The sequence below is a fragment of the Drosophila mojavensis genome, unplaced genomic scaffold (assembly GCF_018153725.1).
Source record: "Drosophila mojavensis isolate 15081-1352.22 unplaced genomic scaffold, ASM1815372v1 contig_136, whole genome shotgun sequence".
NCBI classification, from domain to species: Eukaryota; Metazoa; Arthropoda; class Insecta; order Diptera; family Drosophilidae; genus Drosophila; species Drosophila mojavensis.
Window position 1 is genome coordinate 27,459,540 of NW_025318667.1, and position 17,628 is coordinate 27,477,167.

Sequence of the window (17,628 nt, forward strand, 5' to 3'; positions counted from 1 at the left end):
TGCTGCTGTGGCATTAGCTGCGACTGCGGCTGCGGCAACAACTGTGACTTCGACTGCGGCTGCGGCAACAATTGCGACTTCGACTGCGGCAGCGGCAACCATTGCGACTGCGGCTGCGACAACAGCGGCGACTGCGGCGACTGTAGCTGCCGCTGCGACTGCGGCTCTGACTGCCAAATATTATACAAGGTGTTGGTATTAGGGTACTGCTCTGACTGCGACTGCCCAAAGTTAAATGGGAAGTTATTCTGCAGCGGCTGCGACTGCGACTGCCCAAAGTTAAATGGCATGCTATTCTGCGACTGCCCAAAGTTGAGTGGGAGACTGGTCTGGTTGGCGCTCTGCGCATGATTGTAGAGTTGCTTGATGCCGTCGGCACCCCATTGGCTCAAGTTATTATAAAGCGGCTGTTGTTGCTGCTGCTGCTGTGCTCCAACGCCGGCTTGGTTGGCCGAGAGCCAATTGTTCAGACTCGACTGAACGGAATTAGTTGGTGGCACCTGACCACTGGATTGGGCAACTCCCGGCATATTAACTCCACTTGCAATCTTTTGCTGGGCCTGAGCGTATAGCCATTTGAGGGCTTGCAGTTGCAAAAGATTGACTCCGTTAGCCAGTAGCTGAGTCGGGGCTTGTGGATTGTTCTCATTCATGGCAATCACTAAGTTTAACACTAAGTTTTTCCTCGAAATTTAGCTATACGTGAGGTTTGGTTTGTGTTTTGTTTTTGGTTTTATTGGGGCAAAATGTTAAATTTCATTAAAAAAGAATGCAATAGGATATTGGTGTACATACTTGATTCGATAGTGCGCTGCACAAATATATTTTCTTGACAAATTTCTTGATTTATGATTTCAACACGGAAACTTCAAGCACAAATTGGAAATTTGATTAATTTTCGCCTTCCCGTACTTACTCGTTCGACAGTTCCCTTCAAACAGAAGGATTTTTGCTAGTGGCAGTTAGATTCATAATTCTATTTATCGATTTCAACTAATTACTCAATAATACCACTGGTCAGTGATAATACTAAATCTATACCATCCCCAAAGCCATTCGCGCAGCGAGCTTGAAAGCTGTATTAATCGGCAAGACTATTTCAATTTTTTTTTTTATTTATTTATTTATTTATTTTTTTTCATTATCATATACCATACAAACTGGCCATTATGAATTAATTATGATTGTTTTTCTTATTATATATGTTAAATAAAATCGTCAAGCTTATATTAATTACTATAATAATCAACAATTATATTATCAATAATTAATTATTTACATAAAACGATCTATTTATTTATAATTGTGTGCATTTATTTTTTATTTATTTATATAAATAACCAATAGTCAATAATCAATCAATCAACCAATAATCAATAGATCTGATATAAAAATAAACTAACTTATTTATTGGGGCTTGAAAAGTAATATCCCTACGTGAGCGACAAAAGTAACAGCTTACCAATTTCAAACAGCAATTCAAACCAACAAAGCTGAAGCTAAAATTATTCGATATATCGAACACTCATTGGGTTGAAAATATCGATACTTTCGATATGAATAACTAAAACGGGAAAAATAAAGAAAAAAAGGAAACAAAAAGAAAAACAAATTTCCGCACGAGAGCTGTTTTTATATTTACAAACGAGAGAGATCGAACGAATTTTGTAAAATTGCATAGAAAAAGCTGGTAAGAAAACAGAATAAATACCTCACGTCTGTATGAGGGATAATAATGTCGCTGTGGAAATAAAATCAATATATTTAGAGCAAACAGCTGAAGCGCAATGGGTGCGGAGCACTCGCAGCAGCGCGTCGAGGCTGACGGCCATGAGATCTTCGAAAGACGCGATCCAGCTGGGGTCAGTAACATGGCCCAATCCTCCAGCAATCCCGCAGCTGTTCGAATGAGCGATGGCAGCGCCATGGCACTGACGGCGGCTGCGACGGCAGCCACAAACAAACGCAGGGGCGGCGCCGTACATCAGAGACAACAGCAGCAACAGCAGCTCCTGCAACAGCAGCCTTCAGCGTTACCGCATGGAGCTAGCAATGGACCAGCTAGCATCGTGATTGCCAGCAAGCAAATCATTTCGGACACCGCATCGCCCACAAGCTCCGAGCTAAGCCGACCGCCTTCACCGCCGCTAAGCGTGTGCTCAGATCTGCCGTATGTCTCCTATACGGATCGGCCCATCGGCGACTCGCCCAAGATACGCAACCGACCCGCCCATATGCTGCAGCAGAGCAGTGCCAGTCGGGCCGCCGCACGCAAGTCGCATCCTGGCAGCATTACCACAACTATCAAGCCAAAGCGGCCGCAGTCGACGGCTTCCAGTCACAATATCGTGATCGTCAAGCCGGGCACACGGGACATCAATGACGATATTGACCCGGATCTGCTGCGCCTGCGCAACATACCTCAGTTCCTGCCCGTGCTGCGGGAGTCGATCAGCTCGGCGACATACACACGAGATCCCGAGATTCTGGAGCGCTTGAATTCGCAGCATCTGCTGAATATATGCAGCCGCATGCAGACCCATTTGAATCTGTGCGCCAGCCATGTGGCCAGCGAGCAGAATCACCTCGTGGAACGCACTAAGGTGGTCAGCAACTCGATCACCACGCTCTTCGCCAGCTTCGTCGATATGCAGAAGACGTACGCCTCGTATGCGGAACAGTTCGCTAAGATACGCGGCGTCTCGCAGCAGCTGAGCCGCTGCAATTCGCTGCTGCACGAGAATATCGCCAGCCTGGAGGCGATCAATAACTTCCTGGACGACGACGATCGCCTGGAGCCGTTCGTCTGGCGCACAGACGACAACAAGCTGCGCGGCGAGGCCGAAGGCGCCGCCGGCGGCAACAGCAGTCGTCTCTGGCGCCTCTAGATGCTGCCGCACTTCCGCAAGCTCGCTTCCAAAGACAGTTCGTTATTTGTTATCGGTCTAATTCGTAACTCTATGCTATGTATTTATTGTGCATATTAACTTTAAAGTTTAAACATTTATCGTATAAATAACTGGGCATGTTAAGAATGTTTGTTAAGAATGGTTAATCGGATTTCTTGTTGTGCACTCAGCTCGATCTCGTACATTTGCTGGGGCACGAAATCTGTACCACAATTGGAGCTGAGACCAAACTGTGTAAATAATGATTTCTATATAAATATATATATATATGTGTCATATATTATATGCAATCAGGCAAAAGCAATTGATGTGTTTATCCACATATCCATTAGAAGTGTATTATAAACAAATTCAAACAATCAACAGTGTCGGGCAAGTTCATAAATAACAAAAATACAAATTCAATTACTAAAAGCTAATTAATGAGTAAGAAACAATTGAAACTTCATTTAAATTATACAATCAGCTCTTAACGTAAACAATAATATAACAATTTCGTCTAGTAACTCTTCTTACTTAACTCTATAGTAAGAACTCTGGAAATTAAATGAGATTGCAATTAACAATTTTAACTGCTTTAAGATTAGTAGTGTTTGAATAGCCCCCGATTACTAGTTACGCCCATTTAGCTAAGTAGTTCTAATTGCTTGATTAGCCAATGCAATGCTAATGCAAACGGAGTCGTTGACAACAATTAGACACAAGTTTATTACACATGCGAACAATTAGCTATTAGGATAATAAGCCTACATGGAACTGGATATATATCTTTATATATATATATATATAACACACATACACTTATAATACAGACGGGCATGGTTCGCTTTAACGTTACACTTACAATTTGACGGCTCTCGAGTGGAGGCCTTACTTATGATAGATAATATTCCTAAATACACATTTACATACAACATATACATTTCTTTCAATATTTGGCGATTGATGGCGTAGTAATGGCTTTGCAGAAACCGTTTCAGATGAAGATGAAGGCTCGAAAGGCTTACAACTAGGCTAAATGCCATTAACGGTTCAACACAGAAAGAGATAGCGACAGACAGAGACAGAGACAGTGATACATTGAAACACAGACAGAAGCAGGGCAGAAGAAGATAAAGAGAGAAAAACAGAGGCAGAGTGTATTTTGAATTTGATCTCATTGTTGCCTTTCCAAACACGCACCGTTGTGGCGCCCATCCTCAGCCGAATAGACGCCTCAATCTGGGCAAGAGCAGAGTCTTGAATATGATCCAGCAGCACAAGAGTTGATTGAAGAGAAGGCAGAGCATTACAAAACCCTTAGAGACATAGAAGACTAGTGTATAGATATAGCTACTCTGCCAGAAGAGAAAGGTATTGGCTAACTGTTAACGCTGCGCATAGTTGCTCCAATAAACGAGGAGCATGAGCAGTACGTTAGCACAACTTATATTCTAGAAGAGCTTCTGCATGTGAATGCGATCCTGAACGTTGCGTTCATGCTGCTGCTCCTCAATCGCCTTCAGTTCGCGGGCGACAGTTGTCTTCAGGCTCGCATCTAGACTCAGAGCATCGAGAAAGTCGCGGCGCGCCTGCGCCGGATTCCAGGCACCAGCGTGTGCCTTGGCACGGCGGAATAGCGCCTTTACATTGCGCGGATCAAGCGTCAGCACCTCGTTGCAGTGCTCAATCACCGCATAGTAATCGCCAGCAATCAAACGGCATTGGGCGTAGTTGAGCAGCAATGGAACCTTGATGTTAGCCAACTCCTGCCATTCCGCATCGTGAGGCTTCTCCTTGAGCATCAGCTGTTCGACCATGCCCACGGCGTCGCGGTAGCAAATCTCCGCCTCGGCGTAATTTTGCGCATTATACAGCCGGTTGCCGCGCTCCCGCAAGGTGTGCGTTGCAAGCATTTTCTCATCATCGGACATTTGCCAGCGCTCCTTCTCGTACTCCTCGGGCAGCTCAATCGATATCAGTTCTATGGTGAACTCCAAGTCGACGGGCCTCTGCAGCAGCTCGTCGAGATCCTCGTAGCCCATGCCCTCGTTCTGCAGTGTCATGCCACAGCAGTGGCGACGCTCGTCAGGTTTCTTGCCAATATCCCGTAGAGTTTTCGAAATGAACGGATATTGGGCACAGAGCTGTAAGTATAATTAGTATCGAATTATTTCAATTATTATATTGCTAATAGCTAACGGTTTGCTTACCGATTTGTGAACCGTGAACTTGGCCACCTCATTTAGGGACATCTTCTGCACCATGACCTCCCACACTTCCAATTTGAATTTCTTGCCCAGGACCAGCTCCATTGGCTTGTTAATTTTCTTGCTATCGTCAATGATTCGCACATCATTGGCCCGACGCGTTTGGAAGTGAAATTTAACCTGTAATATTTGTACACTGTCAGCCATGGCCTTGGCCCAGTTATGACCTGGATTTTGCTGGCCACACACAACTGTTGCCTCTATGTGATTTTAATTTTTCTTACCCTGGTGCCTGGCTTCAGTTCGATGTATTTGTTGCCAGGACTGATAATTTCCTTGCGGATGGGCTTCAAATTAATTTGCTCCTTTGATTCTTTATCCATTTTTGATTGGTATTTGTTTATGTAGCTTTTTAGGGCTGGTTGGATTTATTTTGTTATTAGATGCAGTTTCTATTCCTGCTCGACAAAGGAAAACAAACTCCACTAAGGGGGTAACGCAAATATTCTGGAGCTCACTAGGGATGAGCAACACTAGGGTTTCGTTTGAAATCGATTGGTCTTTCACTATCGATAGGCGTATATTGCACATTTTATTTTAAATTTTAATTTATACATATAACTAGACTTTAAAAAAGTATTTTGCAGGAAAAATGGCTAACAATTAATTTCGATAGATATATTTTATGCTTTGGTTCGAATCAGTTTGAGAAATAGAATGGTCATAATTTATAAGTGAGCTCGGCCTTTGCAGTATTTTAAATAATTTAGTTTCCTTAAAATTAAAATTTTGACCGCGAAATAATAATGATTCAAATAATTAAAACACAAATAATCATAATAATATGCGATATACTATAATGAGAAAAGCGGAATGACATTCAAAAGAATAACGCGCGCTAGAGATGAACTGCAAAATTTGTTATCGAATGCAGCGAACAGAGCTGCCACCGTTAAACCACATAGTCAGTCAGCTTGTTCGAACTCTGTCAACTGGCAATGCTGTCATTCTGAATTCAAATTTTTATTTGGTCGCGTATAGCCTAACTTGTCAGTTGTGTGCGCATGAACGGCTCTTTCTGCGACGCCCGTTTGAGCAGAAACCGCCGTTACGAACAGTTTAAAAATTGAAATCGAAATTGAATATTGAATAAGTTAAAAGCAACTTAATTGTTAGTATATTTCTCTTTGTATGCTCAAATTTTTGTTTGTGTGAGTGTGTGTGCTGGTGTTTTGTGTTTGTGCAAAAATTGATAATGAAGAACAAACAACAATGCATCTTAATTACAATTTTAACGATCGCATCACAATCAATTATATTTGTTGTTGTAACAGCAGATACAAACTAAACATAGACAACATTAAGCATATATATACAACATAGAAAAAATAAAATACAACAAAAAAGCTAAGATCTTGATGCTGCTTTTTTAGACTACCTGAGCATCATTTCCGCTGGCGTGGGCGTGGGCTATGCTCTATATATAATCTCGCATATATCGTTCATAATTTATACAAAAATGACATTGCTGAAAGCAAAAGAAACAAATCTATTGCTAACAAAAATCAAATTCAAATTTAAATTTTGTCTGCCTACTCAATCTAAAGGTAGGAGAGACCAAGAGAGAGAGAAAGAGCGAGGCAATATCAACAATATAGATTTATGCATATATATATTTATATATATGTCTATTTACACAAATACTTAATTGTTAGTAGTGTTAGTAATGTGCAGCCCACACAGCAGTTCAAAAAACTCAAACAACAACAACAAAAGGTCCAACTATTCTGCCAGTTAATTTTTTTTCGCTCTCACTCTCTGCCTCTCTGACGTTTGTGTTGCTGTGTTTGCTTGTGAGTAGGCGGGGTAAGACGGCCAGCAACTAGCGAACAACATTCACAGGTACAAACAACAACAACAGCAACAAAACTCTCAGCTACAGATGCAGATACAGATACATTGAAACACATCTAATAGATACACTTGTGGCATACGTTAACTTTAGTTTTTTTTTTTAGAGGCCAATACGAAACTTTTTGCCTGCTCGCAGTCGTTCTACGAATTCCGCTTCGCACGTATTGGCGGAGCGAACACAAACGAAACGTATTCAAAAATTGATTATAATACTTTAATTAATATTTAAACGGTAGCACGCGGCGCGTCTTAACCATTTTGAGCAACAGTTTTTATTTTATTTTTAAATTTATATATAATATTTATTTAAAAGAATAGCATATTCTTGACATTTTTTTTATACCTTTTTTTTTTATCTTACAAATGTGCCAAAAATATAAAAGTGACGCATAAGCTAAAGAAAAAATTAATGAATTTAAAAACAACGTTTTTCTGCGACTAGAAAAATACCCTGTGTTTCCAGTTTTCGAATGATCTAATGCTAATTGGGCTACATACAAACACAAATACATACGTGTATATAGAGATAACGAAACACACATATTATACAATATTAATCAATTAAAGTGATTTGAGAACTTGATTTGAATTCTGAAAACTGAAAATCGTTAAAAATAACTTGATTTACAAAATTATGCTAAAGCCCCAACAATAAAGCTGAGTTGAAAAATGTTTCAATTTTACTCTCGAGCTTTAACCTTCACACACACACACACACAGACAAACAAATTGTAGTGTAGTGTCTTAAATATATAATAATACTACAATACATATATATGCACATATGTACATTACATATACACACATATGCATACGTATACACTTCTTCTACATATCTTACTCAAGTTTGGCGCCTTAGAACTTCGGGCAGACTTCGCAGCTTGCCTGCAATTGTTTAGCTAAAGATGCTTATTTTTATAACAGTCTAAGGTACACATGTGGATACACACACATACACACATGCACATATTCGTGCACACATGTGTGTGTCGTATCTCCTCCACAGTATCTTTGGCATCGATATTAGCATCTGGCTCTCATTGCTCCGTTAGCTCGCGCACTCGCGATCTCCCTCTCTCAGGGGCGCTCTGGTGCCGCTGGCAGCGCAGTCACACTTATTTTTAGACTAGTGTTCGTGTATCTATTGACTCTGCGCTCTTTGGGATGCTTTCGCTTTTCGGCATTTAACGGTACAACCCAAATAAAAAGAGAGCGAGCGCAGAAGGGGTTGATGAGAGCAGGCGCGAAATGTTTCAATAAAAAGCTGCGCTCGTTGATTCAACGGTTTTATTAGCGCCCAGTTAGCCCAAACATCGCTCAAACTGAATGCGGTCCGGCATATTAATGTAGCGAAGGTATGTATGTATGTACATGTGTAGGTGCTTATGTATTTATTATGTACATACATACATGCATACATGTGTGCTGTCGTTGGCCAGATGGTGCGCTTACCGTAATTGAATTTTTCATTCTTTTGACGATTTGCTGTTACTTATATGTGTGCATGCATACATGTACATACATATGTGCAACTTGATTTCCGTTCGATTTAAATTCGGCAACCTGTTCTACTCCGTGTGTTACGTCAGCAGCAGCAGCAGCAGCATCAGCAGCGACTGTTGCTGTGACAAGCGAAGAGAGCGCCAATGAAGGAATCAAAAACTAAGCACATAAATAAACAAGAATTTGATGATTACGAACGAACGCACAAAATAACTGAAAAAAAAAAACACAACCAAAAAATCTGCTCAAAAAACTTGATTTTTCACAAAATTTGTGTGTCTCTCCCTCTCTCTCTCTCTCTCTCTCTCTCTCTCTCTCTCTCTCTCTCTCAGTTCTTACCACTGGCGGCTGCTTTTTAATTTCGCCGAGCTGAGCGTTTTCTCAACAAATTTCGGCCAAGGCTGCCAGCAAGCGACAACTTGAGATCATAAAATAAATAAAGCTTGTCTACGTATGCATGTATCTGTATATGTATTAGCTGGCATGTGGGTGCGAGCGTGTGTGTGTGTGTGAATTTGTGTTGACCATATGTGAGATTTGCAACGTTTAATGTTGAGTTTATTGAAATAGTTTACACAACAATCAGATCCAACAATAACAATATTAACGAAAATGCAATAAATGTGCAAAAAATCAACAACAACAACAAAACTCACAACTTAAGGCTAAGGCCAGCCAAGAGACGACAAACAAGAACAACAACAACAACAACAAGAGCAGCAGCAGCAGCAGCAACAACGACGAGGACGTGGATCACAACAACGGCCAAATCATGATCAGCTGCAGATGGAGTAGCCTCCAGGCACTGGTGCTGCTCCTCATGCTGACGATGCACTGCAGCCGACACCCAGCAACGGACGCCTACAACATCGACCTGCCCAGCTACGTGCGACATCGGCACGCCAGCAACTCGATGTTCGGTTTCAGCATTGCGCTGCACAAGACTCGTAGCAACTATGCGAACAATTCGTAAGTACAATTGAAATTCTGTCCATCTGCCTAAGCTTCTAATTACAGTGAATACTCAATATAGGGTGTGATATTCAATCATAATGGTGTATAGAGGTATTCGCTTCTAATAATGCATAGTATATACAATATGTAATATTTGTATCGCAACAATGGAGATTTGGTCTCTCTGTCTTAGCTCCTAATTAGAGTAAATACTCAATATAGGATATGATATTCTGATATTATAATGATATCACAACAAACGAACTTCTATCTATCTGTCTTAGTTTCTAATATAATATACCATATTTAATATGGGATCATTCGAGTACAGTGAATATTCAATATATGTACAACAATCGAAAGTTTGTCTCTCTGTCTTAGCTTTTAAGGATATGTGTATATAGAATATTCAATGCATAATAAGACGATCATAACAATCGACATTTTGTCTCTCTTCTAATAATATATGGGATATCCAATATATGATAATCTTATCATAACAGTCGAAATTTCGCCTCTCTCTCTCTCCGTCTCTCTCTGCCTTAGCTTTCGAGTACAGTGAATATTCCATATATATATACAACAATTGAAAGTTTGTCTCTCTCTCGTTTTCTCTAGCTAAGAAGCTAAGATAGAGAGACATGTCTTAGCTTCCATTAATATATAGCATATCCAATATGGGATAATCCTATCGCAACAATTAAAATTCAGTCCCTCTGTCTGAGTTTCTAAAGTAATCCCTCAGTTCCCAAGTACAGTGAATATTCAGTAGGTATGTAAGAATATAACATATATGATATTAAACTTTCTTCATGTCAAAGTGAATATTCAATCGATATTTGTTCTCCCTGTCTTAGCTGCCTAAGTACAGTGAATATTCACTTTGTGTCACATTTTTGCAATTGCCAGCAACATCTGTGGAGCATTCGATAATACAGTTTCAAAGTACAGTGAATATTCCCTCTGCTGATTGCATCCCCATCTCCTAGTTGATCGAGTTATATACAGAGAAGTCTATAGAAATCGAATACTTTCGTGCTCTTAACTGTTGCAACTATGCAAATGAATTTGTTAGACGTGCATTCCTGCATTTCTGCGAAGATTATGAAAGAAGTGGAAAATGTTTCTAATTTCCACAGATCAGATGAAGATGTGAAAAGCGATCGCAACTGTCTGTCAAATTATTCAAGAATTTACAGATTCACTTTTCTGGTTTGTCAACTCTACAAATTCAAAGAAAATTTCAGTCTTGTTCGATTTTATACATTTATTTAATTTTTGTTTAGTTGAATATGTCGAAGCGTAGACAAAAGCAATTATGTAAGTCGAGCGATCGACCTTCTGACACCCGATACAGGCAGAGCCCAGCCAAAAAAGAGCGACAGTGACATATGCATACCTAGGCAACATACCGAAGCGCACATGCGCACACACGCACACACACACACACATGTATACATACATGTGCACATGCACACATACACACACTCACACACTCAGACAGAAAGAAATTTCAATGGCACACTGCGCATGCGTACCGGAAACAATCAGGCATGCCAAACAGAAAAGTATCTTTGACTTCAGATAGGGGCTCCCCAAAAGCAACATATTGATGCATGCAACGAGCATGCGAGAAAATGTCGACAGACACCAGAGAGAGATATGTATACATATATATATTTATATATGTATATATATTAAATATTTTATTGTTCTTTTTAGGCAGTTGGCTTTGTGTTTGCAGATGAGAAGCTGAAGCTGCAGTTGCCGCTATCATCATTGCATTCAAGTGATAAGCGTAAATGGAGTTTTATCACTGCTCTGGAGCGGCTTCCCAGTCTCTGTTGCCACTCGGAACTCGAATCATGTGAGATATCGACACTGCCACTGAATACCAAAAATACCAAAAATGAACATATTTTGTTTGTACGCGAGATTAAGATGTAATGACACTTTGGCTCGCTGCACTGATACTCTTTAAATGAAGGGCGTGGCGGAGTATAGCAAAGGTTGCTGAACATTTTTTATAGAAATTATGAACATATTTCAGATACAATTAATCTCTACTTTAGTCTAACGGTGGATAATTTCTTAAGAGGTTTCTTTTGCCATACTTTATCAGATTATGTTGTTGAGATATGAAATATATGAATGGCATAAAATTAACTAAGCCAAATTTTAAAGATATATGTTTTATAGACATAGAGATATAAAAACATTAGTATACACATACAATAGATACAGCGGGAGAATCTTAGATACGAATACTAATATAAATAGAGATAAGATGTAGATCTGCATATGTAGATACAGATACAAATACGATATACATGGATACAATTAGAGTATCAGCTGGAAAGCAGCATATACAAAAACACATATATATCGTATATATATACACACCTTCAGATATAAATAAATTCTGATATTTAGATACAAATTTCGATAGATATAAAAATATAGACTCCAACATGTAGACATATACAACTCCATTGTTGCACAACATATCTTATTACATATTCTTGACACCCTCTTCGAGGGTATAAAATCAGAGTAAAAATGCAGCCGGAATATGCTGACATGCAGCTCCGTATCGGGCACAATTGCATGTTTATTTATGTTAAAGGAAATTTGAAAATCTATTGAATTGTCATATGGAGCAAGCACAGCTCATAAACAAAAGATTATGCCGCAAATAAAAACAAATAGCTCATAAATATTGCGAGGGAGACAATTTGAAAGGCGATTTACTTAATAAATGAAGTGAAGTAACTTAATAATGAAATGGTCAACAACATATTATACAAATGTGCCAAACCCGTTCGTATTGCTACAAAAACTTCAGCTCTATAAATAACGAATTTCGACAGAGCTATATTTACGAATGACCTATGGGGGAGACACACAAAGTAGGCGCCCACTCCTAGGCGATATTCTGTTGGTTGCATTTAGTGCGGCGTGCGTCAACACCAGAAGATCCTAAATGCCATTAATTTCAATCAGAGCCCGATCAAAATTTATGAGCGGCAGCGTGTCCCATTGCACTATATATGAATGTGTCTTGCTCCCAAGTGCTATTAAATAATATGTGCCATACAAAAACATATATGAATACATAAACACATACACAAACACTCGAATATATGTGTATATATGCATGTTCTGTGATGCTACAAATGGGGCATTTGGGCTGTGAACCGGAATGTTATTAGCCGAATGCAGCTGAGCCATGGCGAATGGAGGAAAGATTCGCGTGTCTCGCTGCCTTAAAGTGCCGGCCCTCTGCGTCGATTAGATCATGTATTCGCATTCACATTCACATTCCCATTCACAGTCAGATTCCCGATAGCCTATTGAACTTTGAAAGTTCGTCAACGGGAACGCTTCGGCCAGCTTCACTGAGCGTGTTAATCAAGTGCTCAGCTCAGCTCAGCTCAACTCAGATGCATAGATGCCACATCCATGGCACATTTGACTTTTCGCACGTTCAGAGCAAAAGAACAAGAAGCAGACGCTGATGAGCAGAGATACGAGCAATGTATAGAGACGGAGGCGAGCTACAAGATGCCAGCTCCTCTTAGTCTACTAGCTAGCGATAAACAGTATACAAAGACTGAGAGCGAGATAGAGAGTGAGGGAGAGGGAGCAAGCGAGACGGAGAGTGGTGGGGAGAGATGAGGGCAATATAGAGACAGCAGGCGGCTGATAGACTGAAAGTTATCATCGCATTGAATGTGTGTTGAAAACTGCAATTAACTGATGTTGTTCAGCTATACCCAATAGAGCGCTCAGCAGAACGGGTATATATACTACAAGCAGAGAAAGTTGAGCAATGGCCATAAACAGATCTCATCACTATTTCAAAAGAATTATCAAGAGTAAACGAGTTAATTCTTCTGGAGAAAATATATTCACATACATGTATGTATACAAATATTACATGTATATATATAATTATAAAAAAAATTATGTGCGTATGATTACTCCATGAGTTGAAGGTAATATTTTTCGACGTACTTAAATTCCTTTTAGTAAAATATTGCGCATTTAATATAATATCCATTGACCATAAAAAGGGAGTACTTTTAAAACTTGATACAGATACAGATACAGATACAGATACAGATACAGATACAGATACAGATACAGATACAGATACAGATACAGATACAGATACAGATACAGATACAGATACAGATACAGATACAGATACAGATACAGATACAGATACAGATACAGATACAGATACAGATACAGATACAGATACAGATACAGATACAGATACAGATACAGATACAGATACAGATACAGATACAGATACAGATACAGATGCAAATTAGGAAAGACTATCTGCAGACAAGCGAAAAGCAACTCGTAACCCTTATACCCTACAAAGCTATAGTTCTGGTGGGTGTTTTAGTTTAGTCTTCCATTCAGGCCTAAAGACTTTATTAATATTAGCACACGTTACAAAATCGTTGTCTTATATCAGCTACCATTTAAGCTAGTCAAACAAAGATGTTGTATCTTTATCTTTATTGCCTTGAGTAGCTGTATAATGATGGTTCCTCTGAAGAACTTGGACAATTATTGCACCTCTTGGGTAGCTAATGGGTATTGTCAGTGTCTGGGCTTTTCGTCTCTCTGTTTATGGGTTAGGTTTGTCTAATAATTAACACATATGTTTGCCCTCAGCTCAGGGCTTCAGATGTTTGTTGAGTGATACTCGTAGGGTGATGCTCAGTGAGTCAGTGCTCCGGCACCCGCTACACCCCAGCTACGTCCGCCGACTGCGCGATCTGAAGTGCACTTAAAGCTGAAAATTACCTGGCTCCATCTCCATCTGCTGCACAATATAATTGTGTGTTAAATGTGCGCAAACAAAGCCGGAGGCTGTAAACAGCTTCAGGGCGATGAAGATTAAGGCGGAGCCGCAGTGGAGGCAGAACTTTGCTTCTTTTTCTCTTCTTTTCTCTTCTCGTTTATTTTGTTGTTGTTGTTATTTAATTTTGTTGCTTTGTCTGTAACAAGTTGTGGTTATTGTTAATAAGGCAAGCCATCGGCCAATGCGGTTTGCCCTGACGCATTGTCGGCGGCGGCAATTAATACGCGCACAAATATCCAGTGACTTGTTGTAGAGCAGCAGCAAATGTATCTGAATCTATGTATCTGTATCTGTATGTGTAGCTGCAGCTGTTGCTGTTGCTGACACAGTTAGAGCTGTGCGTGTGCTATTTACGGTCAAGTGTTTGCCACAAGGTTGGCCATTTGTCCGCCTGTCCGCTTCACCCAATTGGCCAAATAAGTCATCATCGACCGGCCGAGCGACCGTTAGGATTGCCTCATCTGCAGGTGGCTGCCGCTTTGTTGAGCTGCCCAGGTTTCCTTATAAACTGGCATGCAGCATACAGCATGTTGCATGGAGCTCCCTCATTAGCCTGGCCTCGTTCGCAGCGGCCAGTGCCAAAACTGGGTTACATATCATGCATATAGGGTGCGTCACAAGATCCGTTTTTAAACATGACATAGCTGTGCAGCTACGCAGATGGCCTCTAAGATGAAGCGTATAATAGCTGATATCTTCAAACTTATCTCTCAGCTTTTTTTTGACTGCATGAGATATCGTGGGATTACACTGATTAGATAAAAAAGATATTCGAAACAACAAATCACAATTAGATAAAAAATATATTTGGTATTGAAATCACAAGTTGGAATTCTTTCTTTTCTCTAGCTGCTATATGTAGCAACAAGTTTATTTATATAGTAACTAGAGAGATGAGAAATCACTTGAGTTTGCTTTGCCTTTCGCAAGGCGAAAGTTAAACCTTTTCTGATCGCTACAATATCTAGTTATCTATCTGAAGAGGAGCCATTGCATAAGAGTCGCGTTCAGCAATTGCTTTTGGTTGAAATCGATGCTGTCGCCTCACGTCTTCGTGCGCTCTCCCCTTCGAGGTCCTATAAATGGACTCCCAATTGCCAGCGACAGCTGCTGTCGGCCGGTCGTCGCTTTGTTGTGGTTATGAAATTGCAAACAGCAGCAATAGCAACAACAGCAACAGCAACAGCAGCAACAGCAACAACAGCCGCAGATAGACAATGAAATGTAATTGATTTCAAATATTTACTGTACTTTTGTACACTTTGGCATTTCGCTGGCATTAGCGAGTCTCGCTCAGTTGCCGTCTGTCTGCCCGTCCGGCCGACTGTCTGTGTGGCTGGCCGATCTAGCTGCCATTTAATTGATTGCCGCTTGACTGCAGAGTCGAGTGCCCGCAATGCAGATAAAGATCGGATCAAACGATGTGGGCTGTGCCGGAGTTAAGCCGCACAGCTACTGGGCCATGCCGTATCCTGTGTTCCACTCATTTGTACGGAAGTGTCAATGTGTAAAAAAGGTGTTGGGAAAATGCACACACACAGGCAGAGAGTAAGAGAGACAAATACACTCACACACAAAAAGGCACGCACAGGAGGGGGTGCGAGCGCCGGCGCAGCGCGTTGTCACGTGTGAACAGTTAGTTGTCTGTTCTTTCCCAGCCGGAATTCTCTATCCATCCATCTCTATCTGCCATCCAGCTAGAGAGCGTGAGAGCGTGAGCTCTAGAGAAATGAGGCGCGCACATGTTTAGCGCCGAAACGCCCGCGCGTTTCATTCGTATTGAAAAGGAAAGCAACAACAGAGCCGACGTAAAATGTCTCGAACCGAGGGTCACCTCGAGCCGAGGTACCCTCGCGCGCAGTCACTCGAAATGACTTAGCGATTTTGGTAAATTAAATGTAGCCCTTTCCTATAGTACTCCTATATGTAAGTATGTATGCACAGATGGCATGCGTTTATATAGATACTAGTATTTGCGCTGTGCGCGGATAGTGCGTGCCAAAAGTAAATGCCAACGCGCTGCTCATGATAGCAATTGTCTGAGATAGTGAAAGCATTGATAAGTCAAGATGTTACGTGATCGCCTGAAGATCACTTTTAAAGATATTCAGCAAGAAATTATTTTTATATGTATACTTTCATCGATTTATTCATAGTTGTTTATTATATAAATTTACTTTGGTTTCTTATTTGAGTTTATAGTGCAATATGTGTAATATTATAAGAAGTTTAGTTTTAGAAGCTTCTATGCCCTTTATCCCCTTATAAATTGAGTTTCTCTTATCTAAGCATTATTAAAGAAAAAGTATTTATGTATAGATTACTTCCTGTTAATCCAAAATTCTTGTGTTTTTTTTTTTTTTTTTTTTTTTTGTTAAGAGAAATTCCCATTAAACAACAGTAATGAATAAACTGCTAATCGCTGGTCATTTCAAATTGTCGGCATTGGATTGTATGGTAATGATTTAATGAGTTCATAGCGTATGATAAAATTACGATTTGGTTAAATATATATATATATGCATACATATATAATATATAGCATGAATCACATTTGATGAATCAGAAATATTTGCAGATTTATTTCAATTGATCACTGAATTATGTGGCATGCCGATAGATCGGTTGATATAAATTGAATTGTTTAGATTATTGTTGATACTCGCTGATCAACAGATGTTCGCTGTGGCTTGTGATGTACGCATACAGTTGGCACACACTGTAGATTCATTCACAGCGAGGCTGAGAAGGCAGGAAACATGCGCAGCTTCACACGCATTAGGGGTATTCACTGTTGAGCTCGTGCTGTCCTGCCGAACGGATGTTGTGCATGTGTTGTGCCCAAGTCACAAGTCAAGAGTCGGGCACGTGAAGGCGCACACATGTGTACTTCCAACAACAACAACAAAACTAAAGTTTATTTTTAACATAATTTTTATTGCGGCTGCTGCACGCGACGAGCAAGAAAACACCGATCGGTGGATCGATTTGGCATTCAAGGCGCGTTGCGGCTCACTCACAGACAGTTCGAAGGGTTTTCAATTTCTATTCAGTCTATCTCTCTTTCTCTCTCTCTCTCTCTCTCTTTCGTTCGCTGTCTCAGCTAGTACCTTGGAGTTCCTGAGAAATCGATTTTCCTCATGGCTTCCTCTTGAATTTCCCCTAAATATGTTTACGTTCCTCTGCGGTGAGCCATGTGTGCGGCAAACGTTTGGTTTCATGCACGACCTTGCGGCCCATTTCTGGCTATTGGCCATTTTTAATTGAGACATTG

At 40.3% G+C, this 17,628-nt stretch overlaps 4 protein-coding genes across 6 annotated transcripts in view; 2 read left to right on the top strand and 2 right to left on the bottom strand.

Moving 5' to 3' along the window:
• Positions 1 to 13: 13 nt before the first annotated feature.
• Positions 14 to 952, bottom strand: LOC122757193. The gene is made up of 3 exons (XM_044008696.1): positions 796 to 952; positions 49 to 696; positions 14 to 17 (listed from the first exon to the last, which is right to left on the bottom strand). Exons 2-3 carry the CDS (start codon positions 651 to 653, stop codon positions 14 to 16), a joined length of 609 nt encoding a protein of 202 aa, XP_043864631.1. The 5' UTR covers positions 654 to 696; positions 796 to 952.
• A 697-nt stretch (positions 953 to 1,649) lies between these two features.
• LOC6584845 (BLOC-1-related complex subunit 5) lies at positions 1,650 to 3,827 on the top strand. Its single transcript, XM_002010450.4, has 2 exons — positions 1,650 to 1,690; positions 1,769 to 3,827. The coding sequence occupies exon 2, from the start codon at positions 1,788 to 1,790 to the stop codon at positions 2,886 to 2,888; it is 1,101 nt and encodes a 366-aa protein (XP_002010486.1). The 5' UTR covers positions 1,650 to 1,690; positions 1,769 to 1,787; the 3' UTR covers positions 2,889 to 3,827.
• LOC6584846 (AH receptor-interacting protein) lies at positions 3,214 to 5,616 on the bottom strand. The gene is made up of 3 exons (XM_002010451.4): positions 5,383 to 5,616; positions 5,102 to 5,278; positions 3,214 to 5,035 (listed from the first exon to the last, which is right to left on the bottom strand). Exons 1-3 carry the CDS (start codon positions 5,479 to 5,481, stop codon positions 4,343 to 4,345), a joined length of 969 nt encoding a protein of 322 aa, XP_002010487.3. The 5' UTR covers positions 5,482 to 5,616; the 3' UTR covers positions 3,214 to 4,342.
• A 519-nt stretch (positions 5,617 to 6,135) lies between these two features.
• The window catches only part of LOC6584847 (integrin alpha-PS2), a 39,604-nt gene continuing 28,111 nt past the window's right edge, over positions 6,136 to 17,628 (top strand). For 2 of the 3 annotated variants that reach the window (XM_044008068.1, XM_044008071.1), the window contains exons 1-2: positions 6,136 to 6,269; positions 9,086 to 9,484. In XM_044008068.1, the coding sequence (XP_043864003.1) occupies positions 9,288 to 9,484 (197 nt within the window). In that variant the 5' untranslated portion in view covers positions 6,136 to 6,269; positions 9,086 to 9,287. Of the gene's footprint in view, positions 6,270 to 7,116; positions 7,202 to 9,085; positions 9,485 to 17,628 lie in introns of those variants that run through there. The other variant, XM_044008069.1, reaches the window with a different exon arrangement.

Excerpts from the sequence above, each read along its gene's own strand:
- LOC122757193 (XM_044008696.1), bottom strand. The coding sequence starts at position 653 with ATGAATGAGAACAATCCACAAGCCCCGACTCAGCTACTGGCTAACGGA.
- LOC6584845 (XM_002010450.4), top strand. The coding sequence starts at position 1,788 with ATGGGTGCGGAGCACTCGCAGCAGCGCGTCGAGGCTGACGGCCATGAG.
- LOC6584846 (XM_002010451.4), bottom strand. The coding sequence starts at position 5,481 with ATGGATAAAGAATCAAAGGAGCAAATTAATTTGAAGCCCATCCGCAAG. Across the intron at positions 5,279-5,382 it reads AACTGAAGCCAGGCACCAGG|GTTAAATTTCACTTCCAAAC; the intron begins GTAAGAAAAATT and ends CAAATATTACAG. Across the intron at positions 5,036-5,101 it reads AGTTCACGGTTCACAAATCG|CTCTGTGCCCAATATCCGTT; the intron begins GTAAGCAAACCG and ends TTATACTTACAG.